Source organism: Aplidium turbinatum, chromosome 4, assembly GCF_918807975.1.
Source record: "Aplidium turbinatum chromosome 4, kaAplTurb1.1, whole genome shotgun sequence".
Classification (NCBI taxonomy): Eukaryota; Metazoa; Chordata; class Ascidiacea; order Aplousobranchia; family Polyclinidae; genus Aplidium; species Aplidium turbinatum.
The window spans coordinates 35270060-35279736 of record NC_137475.1 but is presented as its reverse complement, the minus strand read 5'-3'; the positions used below and the strand labels follow the sequence as shown (position 1 = coordinate 35279736).

The 9677-nt window shown below is 38.2% G+C and overlaps 1 protein-coding gene across 1 annotated transcript; it reads right to left on the bottom strand.

Annotated features, from left to right (window-relative positions):
- Positions 1-295: 295 nt before the first annotated feature.
- Positions 296-2029, bottom strand: LOC145769105 (uncharacterized). Its single transcript, XM_082580698.1, has one exon. The coding sequence runs from the start codon at positions 2027-2029 to the stop codon at positions 296-298; it is 1734 nt and encodes a 577-aa protein (XP_082436824.1).
- Between the last annotated feature and the right edge of the window lie 7648 nt (positions 2030-9677).

Below are 9677 nucleotides of genomic sequence, written 5' to 3'. Positions count from 1 at the left end.
GAAATTATTTTTCTTCGCAATATGTTTCTCTAGTTTTACCAGGCATTTGTTGTTTTATGCACAAGATCACTCTTAAATTGACACCTGCACTACTATACAAAACTGAAAAAAAATACAGAGTTTACTAAATGATCAACATGATCTCCAACTAAAAGGTTCTTGCTCGACTGTTTGCAGTGTTTGGTTCTGTCATATTGGTGACTGCAACTGCAATGAGTTCACTTTTAACAAAATCAGAAAGTTAGTCTGTGTACGAAATTAGAGATCTTGCAATCCATCTCAAATCAAGTCAAACTTATTTCTCTGTGCGAGCTCTGTAGAATGTGTAGATCTTCACCAACTTTTCCGCTTTTTCAGTTCCTAATCTATTGCGCAGCTTAGACCAAACTAGACCATATGCGGAAAACGTGCATTCAATTGCTGCAGAGCTAGCTGGGCATGAAGCTAGTTTACTCATAAATAAACAAAAACCATCTGGCAATTTTTTTGATTTGGTTAGACTGCGTTTTTCCATAACCTTCCACCACTGGGCAGGGCTAAGTTGATTGACGACACTCTCACAAAATAAGGCTTTTGGATAAAGTTCAAAGTCATCGATTTTGAAGGCCATCACTGAACCAATCCAATCAGGATGTTCCTCCATAAGCCATTTATCAGCTTCATCTTCTTCTCGAAGCCTTCTTCCACGAAACCGCACATCCATGATGTTGGCTACAAAATGGAATGGTTGCAAAGCCTGGTTCATTCTTCTGGTTATTTCGTCCTTGTATGGTTGCAGACTTTCATGCTCAAGTAAATCTAACCACAGCTCCACGGCATGACCAATGCTAGTGCTATCAGCTTGAAGCAAATCTAACACTCTTCCAACCTCTTTCAGTTGTCGGAGGAGGTGGGTCGACTCTCGTAATATAAAAAGATTTTCTAAAATCTTAGTTATGTTGTTAGGGATTTCTGTATTTTGTACATTTGCAATTTCAAAGTAGATATGATGATTTTTGATGAATGTACTAGTACTAACACAGTCTTTTTGCGAGTTCCACCTTGTGCAGTTAGGAATTTGAGGCATCAGTCCCCCTTTTCCTTTGAGCCATCCATGCGGTTGATGATGGTTTCGAAAGAACTTTTGAACCTCTACAACTTGCTTTAAAACAGTTTTTGGAGTCAATTCGTTTTCCAAGAGGTTGATATAGTGGGCAGAACATCCATACGTAAGCAGAGATGGGATCGTTTGCACAAAAATTTCACGCATTTTTATCATTTTATTTTCGTTATCAGTGCAAATGGCAAAGATTTTTTTGCTAAACTTTTCTTCACATTCGTTAATCACCGATAGGGCATTTTCAGCACAAAACTCAGCTGTCTTCTTATTGGCTTCACAGTCTATTGCCTTCAGCAAAAAGGAATTAGTACCAGTGTGGACGCTAGTTGCAATAATTGGGTCATTTCTCACATTTGACCAACCATCTTGTAAAAGTGTCATTGACACGTGGTCTTGGACCAACTCTTCCTTCAGTTTATTTTCCACTTCAGCAGCTGTGTAGTTTAGTAGAGGTCCTGACAGGTCAAACCGACTTGGAGGAGCATATCCTGGCCGTAATTCTGTTATCATTTCTGAAAATTGGTTGCTACTGGCTATATTGAAGGCAATGTTGTTGGCATAAAAGAATTTAGCTACCTTCCTGTCCAATGATGTTTTTTGTTGTGGTGTGGTTTTAATTGAAAAATCGGTCATGGGCAACTGTTTCATTAATTTCATTTTTTTTGGTTGTGCGGATGGAGTCGACTGTGTTGATGTCGAACTACCAGGTTGCTTCTGAGTTTCAGATGAAGTTGGTGAAGAAGCATCGATCATAATCACTGGGGCAGTTTCCATGGCTGTTTCAGAGCATTTGCCTAAATGGCTACGCAATCGCTCAATCTTGGCACTGACTAGTGAATCGCAACTTTTACATCTAACTTTATTTCTATCTTCTGTAGTTAAGAACTTGCTCCACTCGAAAGCCTCTTTTCTTCCACTGCCAGCTGGCATTGTGCACTTACAAAGTTGTAAAGTAATATTCTATGGTATACTTTTAACAATTTTCTCAATAATAGGCTTCTGCAATGCCACAATTACATTACGCATTAATGCTTGCACTAAATGCACACTCTAACCCAAAATTACAGTTTATAGAACCTCTGAATTGACAAGAATACAACCTCAAGCCTCAACCTTAACCAATGGTAACCAACATAGGCTAAACATTTACACTACCAGCTTGCTCAATTGCTCATCTATTGCTATAAATGATAAAAAAAATATTTAAACATGATGGCATAAATGCTCCTTGCCTTCCAATCTAAAGCAAATGATGCAATAATGTGATTTCTACCAAAGTAGCATCAACCAGTGGATGATGCAACATCCAACTTGATCTTGAAATATATGGATGAAGCAACAACAGCCCTAGTGCATTATTTTATTGAGTTATACCAGCATGTACTGTGAGTGAGAGGCACTTCATTGGTAAAAAGCAGTTTTGAGGTGAAATAAGCATGAATCTACCTTTTTTGCACGTTTTTTTTTTAAAAACCCCAAAAAAAACGTTTTTTTTTTAAAAAAACCCGGGCGGGTTGGGCTTTTTTAAAAAAACCCGGGTTTTTCTCAACCCTGGATCGTATCGCTATCTATACCTTTGTCTTCCCCGATAGCTCAGATAAACACGCGGCCTTAGCAACCGAATCAAGAAACGCAGGTTCAAATCGCGGGATATACGCTTGTGCAACGCGTTTTAAGAACATCTCTTCGTTCAGCGAAATCCAATGGTGAATTATACAGACAACGACGCTTAATCAGCAAACGGAACTTCAGTGCACCTGTTTTAGCCACTGGTCTTGCGTCAGTGGTTTAAAGTCTATGCAGAATACGAAGCTGTCTGGATTAAACTTCAAGCAATACCGGTGCTGTATTTTGGTTTTGCTACAATTGCATAAATGCTGTACGGGCATTTGCGTTATGAAATGGATGAATGAACATTCGTTTTTGCGCAGCGACGCTATGGGTCTGTCGTTTTCGCGAACAACCGACAAACAGTATTCTTTATTTCACAATGTAGATATCAACAACCTGTTCGTTAATATCTACATTGTGAAGTAAGCAACGATCAGGCTGCTAAAAGCGAAACTCAATTTATTGCAATATTTTTATGCTTATTGTTTTGGTGTTTTGAAAAACATCACGAATCGTTAAACCGAAAGTGTAAATTTGATTGTATAATAATTATTGTTTGTGAGGAGTCTAGAACTTATAAGACTGTTCGTTTTTGCTGTGTTTTCACTGTTAAACGCTGGTCAACCAACGTCAATGTGGAAGCTACTGTACGCTATACTAGGTTGTAAATATTTTAAAGTTAGATTTAATTTAAATAATGTTATATCTACAATACTATCGTTTTTTTCTTCAAAGTTTATGGTTTCCATAGCCTATATGATATGCCAGCCATCTCCCAAACGATCGTGTCTTTTTAACAAGTGTTTCTACAAAAAGATGTGATAGAGTGTGCAACTGTGCATTTGTCGTGTGCCTTTTTCGGTAATTTATAACTTTACAAACATTTGTGTAAGAAATATTGTGTAAAGAGTATTAGAGAATCAAATAGACTTATAACTTAATCTAGCTTGGTAAATACAGAGCAGCGGTTCTTAAACTGGAGGCATGATGATTTTCCAAGGAGAGAGGAGGCGGAAGTGATAAGCTGTTGCAATAGTATGCTGCTGTATCGTACAAGTCGTTATCCGAAATGTTGGTAACACCTTTTCTTGTGTCACGATTGGTGGTGACCTATGTAGTTTTGATTTGGCATTTTTGCACTTGCAAGTGTGATAAAAACATTAGCTCGGAACAAACTTTGCTGTGAACCTAACATGCGGTGTGCATTGCCTTCAACTAAGCCACGAATTAAACTGATGACTTCGAAAAGGCAGCTACATCTCATTAATGCAGGAACAAGTAAATTGTCTTTTAACTTAACCTTTTGATCTAAGTTATGTAGCTTATGATGGAAAATAGAAAATAAATTTTATTTTAAAATCTAAAACACGTTGAATTGATGTAGTGTGACTTTGATTTATAACTCAAACGAGAAAGGTGGGCACAAAGTTATACAAGTGACGTGAAGGGGAGTGCAGCACCCCTGATATAGAGTCATTGTTTGTGTCTGCTTTCTACAAACGTGTGCCCCAGTCAGCAAGGGTTCGTGGGGCCCACGTGGGATTTCCATGGGCATTCGTGGGCTTGTGGGCTTAAGGTGAGTTTATCTGATGTTTCCGATTAGGCCCCAAGTGCGCGGCCTACTTCATATTTTTTTCGTTACAACCGATTCCCGACATCTTTTATTGAATTTATCTTAATAATGTTATCATATCATGAAAATGTATCTGGGAATTTATTTTCATTTCTTGAAATAAACTTTCTGGGCTTTCTGTGGGCATGAAGTGGGCTACCCACCATGATGAAAAATTATAAAATATACGTTTGCACCGGTCCATTATGCTATATTAAAGTTCAATAATCATACAAATTGAATATATACAACGATACAATGCGACGGCGGTTTACATTTTAATAATGGTTTCATGGTAGGCTGCCCACCCATTAGACGTAGGTGGGCTGCCCACTTGGGACATTTCTGCAAACCGTGGACACATAGGTACTGGGGCCCACGCAGTACAATGTGGGTAACCCATATGCAGCCCAAGTGGGCCCCACGAACCTTTGCTGACTGGGGCCTTACTATACTCAAAACACATCGTGCATCTTATGTGGTTTTTGCGTTTATTGACGTTCTGGTATATCGTTTATTGTAGCTAGTAGGCCTACTTTGTTTTTACTCGGAGACGTTAATAAAAATAAAATGACTGCTCAAGGGCCAATTTGTGTTTAATTTTAAAGTAGATAGATTTTGTAGCCTATATGCCATGTAAAAACAGATTAATAATCTTATCAAAAGTTAACGCTTTGTAAAGTAATATGTAATAGAGAAATAAAACAGAATAACCTTAGCGGGTTTAACATACTTTTTTACGCACAAAAAATATAACATAATTAAAATAAACTCAAACGTTTTCGACGCTTACGTGTGTTCTCAACAGGAATTAAATCTGCAATATACATAAAATAAAAAATCGTAAGATAAATTTGATATGTTAATATGTAATAAATATCTATTTCTAAAAGATAAATGTAAAATGAATAATGATGTGTTTTTCTCTGCAACGAGCAAATGTGTCAACTGCTGCATAGGCCTACTGCTGCTGTCTAAATTTTTGTTTGTTTGTTTATCTTTATTCTGCATTGCGGGAAAGCGGACTTGAGCGCTATGCATCGGTGTACGCCTTCCGACATACACCTGACCCACGCTGCAGCCGACGACAATGTCAGTTTCCGGTTGTCTACTCTACTTATGACTTGAATTTGGTACTACCCATTACTCTAAATCAATCACTGGGTAGAGGCAATTATCGTAAAGTTTCTTGCCCAGAGAAACAACAGCAAGTGTGGGTGGCTGGAGTCGAACATGCAGGCTCTCGACTGCGAGCCCAACGCGCTAACCACTCGGCCACGGCCACGTCCATTCTCTTGAATTTCCACTACAGGTTGTAACCTGGGTTGAACAAAATGGTTATCCGGCCCGCCATCATCTTTTCTCACAGTCATCTGAGCCTTTTCACAAAAGTTTGGTGACCTCCGTTTAGATTCAATAGCACGCCATCACAGTTCATGTGACAATTCAGGTTTTAAATGTTTTGTCACTTGATACGCTGTTGCGCTAAAAGTAATTTCGGCAACATTTGTCCATGTTGAACAGAGGATAAACAAAACGAAGTAACTTTAACGGGTTTAACATGTTTTATTACAAAGAGATATACGGTAACGTAATTAAAAATCAACTGACCTGTTTTCGACACTTTGTTAGCCTATTCCTGGCGGGTTCGCATAGCCCACTTGTAGAGGTTTTTGACGCAGGGCTGGTTACCGAGGTTGATAGAGTGAAGTTTTCCGATTGCTTAAGTCTCGTTGCCGGGGAATTATTCCATTTACTACGTGCCGCTGAATGGAGAGCAGTCCTTGAAATGCGTTGCTCAAGCGCACACCCCAAGAGCCGAACCAGCTCCCGGTCGGGGTCGTAGTCGGGCGCGTAACCAGTGGCTCCGAGAGGGGGGGGAAGTCGAGCCAGTTTCCCCCCTAGCAAAACATTGTAAAGGAAAAACGAGTAGTTTTTTGTTTTTGCACTTTTGAGGGGGGCCCATTTTTAGTACTAAAGTAAACATGTACCAACTAAATAATCAACAAATTCTTAAATGAAGTGCGTAGTTCCAAGTATTTCTAAATCATTGTAAATGTCAATCTCGATGGTTCTCATCAAGAACAAATCATTTTGTGTTAAGGTAGGCGATGTTGAACAGCTTCAAGACGTAAAATCTGAAGCTGAAATGATTTCTGTATCACTAAACGGTTTCGATTGTAATGATATAGTTTCAACTTGAAAACTGGTGCTGTTTTAGCTAAGCGGGAACCATTTTTGCTTGACAATTGAACCTTAACTTCAAAATCTGCGTTGGCCAGGCATAGGATGTTGTATCCAACAGAAGTTATCTGGGAAAGTTAAAGGTATCAGTCCAAGCACGATTAAAGAAAGTAAATCCTGTATATTTTTTGTTTATGAATCATCATCAGTCATCATCTCCGCCTGCAGCACATTGCGCATCAACATGAGTTATTTGCTTCCAAGAGTGGCGATTTTGAGCCAACTCGCCCAGTGTCGCCAAGTTGAGTCCGGTCCATGATTGGATGTTGTCTTGCCATCGTTTTGGTTGTCTGCCACGTTTTCTTTTTCCTTCTACTTTGCCTTCTGTGCAAACTTTTGCTGATTCCGAATTGTGATCTTTTAGTGTGGCCGAACAGTTTTAAAACTTTTGATTTTATTAACTTATTACTGCAATTGGATATAATTTTGTCATAGTTAAAAGATATTCTGTTTTCGTGTGGTCAAGTAGCCTTTTGTTGGTCATGCTTCTCATGATGTGATTTTGGAAGGTAGTGAGTTTTTTCTTTATTTGAGTTTTTTGTTTATGGATGTTGTTGCTTAAATCTAGTTGTAATTCATAATGTTGCCTACAGACAGCGTTGTTCAAATGTCTTATCATTTTTGGAGTAATTGATTATGTAAGCTATAGTGGCATCTTTAAAGTTATACCCAGTCAGAGGAAAAATTCTGAAAAATTTGAAGAAAGCTGAAGTAACTTTAACGTTCCTATCATCTTGCAAAGAAAATTGACTTCGAGAGGGTAATTAAGGCGTGGTGCAGTCAAACCCAATGCTTTACATTATCCTTTTGCAATTGAAGCTCTAAAGACGTTTCTTAAATGCATCAAGTTGGAACCAAGAAGAGCTTGATCGGAAGCTGAGTCACTGCTAAAGTAGCCTACAACTAGCAGTTTTAAATTTGTGACTACTTTGCATTATGTGGATTACGGTCCTAAACAAGATTTACTGATGAATTTAATGAAATTAAAGGAAGGTGTAATCTAAGTAAGAGAAAGCTGAGAAGAGTAGGCTACTACTCGCAAGCTAAAGCTGCAGTGGCAATTATAAATTTAAAAGAAAATAATTTCTTTTCCTGAGGACAGAACGCTTTTATAACCCCACATAACTAGCTGAATCATTCGAAGGAAATGTATTCTACTGTACATTGCAAAGGATTCGATAGTTGTTGGAATTGACAAATGTATCAACAAACTCAAACATATCGTCGATGAGTTTGAAGTTCCATGAAAATTTCATCGTATGTCTGTTGTGCAGTTTTGGGCATGTGGGACAAATTTAAACCATTTGTAGGCTACAACAATGACATTTTTCAAGACATTTTGGATGAGTTAGTATTTTTGACAGAAAGCCACACAGCAAACTTCAGCTGCAAACCAGAACGAACCACCCCATAATCTCTACACAAGGAATCATTGATTGCAACTTTCGAAAGGTTTTTCCAAATAGTTTTGTTATGATTTTTTTGTGTGTTCCGGTAGCTACCTCCAACAGTTGCGTTTTGAGAACGTGGTTTTAGCAATTACTGAAATTTGTAAAGAATTGTTTGCGCTCCAGTAGGCCTATAACTAAAAACCGATTGAAAAGCCTAACTGTACATGTTGTGCATAAATTCAGACGTCGCAAAATTTTATCATTTGATGCTGTGATCCGTAACTTTGCATTGCAAAAAGTCCATAAAGGGTTGAATTAAATCAGGGATGTCCAAAGTCTGGCCGCGGGCCAACTCCGGCCCACGAGACGTTTTTGTATGGCCCGCGCCTGTTGTTGTGCAATGTGTTATTTTTGGCCTGCAGACACACAAAAATCATATAAATTCAACTTGCAGTTTTTAGAAAAATTGTTGTGGCTGTTGGCCCGCGAACACTTATTATCACATCTGGCTCGCGTGGGAAAAAGTTTGGACACTCCTGAATTAAATGCTTGGTTGAACTATTTTCGTTGCCTGTATGCCTATTGTGTGTTTACAAAGCTTTCTAGAAAAAATAGTTAGCCTCAATGGCATTTTTGCTGCAAGTGTAATCCAGTGATTATTATGATTTTTACATTGAACGAAGTTCTTTTCATGCTGAGGAAAGTAGGCTAATTTCAGCTTAACACGAACATGCAACGCAATATTTGCTAAAAAATATTATGGGGCCCATTTTTTCGTATTGTTTCCCGACCAGTGCTGATTTCTCTCGGAGGCCCTGCGCGTAACCACCGAGCTAAAGAGGCTGACTGAGCTAACTTTTCTTTATTATCGATTTTTAAATTATTTCCTCTCAGACAACTCAAAGTAGGCTTACATCTAAGGAGCATACGCTATCACTGTCCTGTGCAAGAGCTTGTAATTTTTTTCACGTCGTATGTACAGGTTAAATTTTCTAACACTATTATGCTTTGGTAATAATAAAAAATAGTTGAACGGATACATTATGGACCAGGCCTACAGTAGGTATTGCAAAATAAAATTTTTGCCAAAAATTTAGAAAAACATCTAAGATCACTAAAAATTCAAGCACCTTTTTCTTGATGATGGACGTCCCATAACCTATTTCTAAAAATTCTTGGCTAATGGTCATATTCTTGAGATAATTAAAATAGCGTTTGTGTGTTAATACTTTCGGCAATGTGACCTGCTTGTTTTTTATAGTGGCATAGAAATCCCTGATAGCACTCAGAATATAGAAAGTAACTCCTATCAAACTTAAAGCTGACTTTTGACATTGTTTTGGTTAGGCTACATTCAGAACTCACATAGCTACTATTAACTGGTCCAATGATCCATTGATGTGCTTTGTATGACTGCTATTGCTTTAATACAATTGTTGATTCGAGGTTTTTTTTTGTATAGGCTACTAGTCTACTTATTCAACTATTATTGTGGCCTACACAGTAAAATATCCCGTGTTGGGGGCTCGGGGCACCTTAAGGCTTTACTTGCATAGCCACATGGCTTTTTCGATGCCTCCACGATATAGGTTCAATACGACAGATCATAAGTGATTTGTTGATATCAATTCTATCGTGAGAAAAGAAAACGTAATGAGCTGTAGGCTTACTGTACGATCAAATACACAGGCAACGTTTCAACGATGTTTCAAAGTAGCCG

What these genes read in the sequence shown, in the direction of transcription:
- LOC145769105 (XM_082580698.1), bottom strand. Translation starts at nt 2,029, where the DNA reads ATGCCAGCTGGCAGTGGAAGAAAAGAGGCTTTCGAGTGGAGCAAGTTC.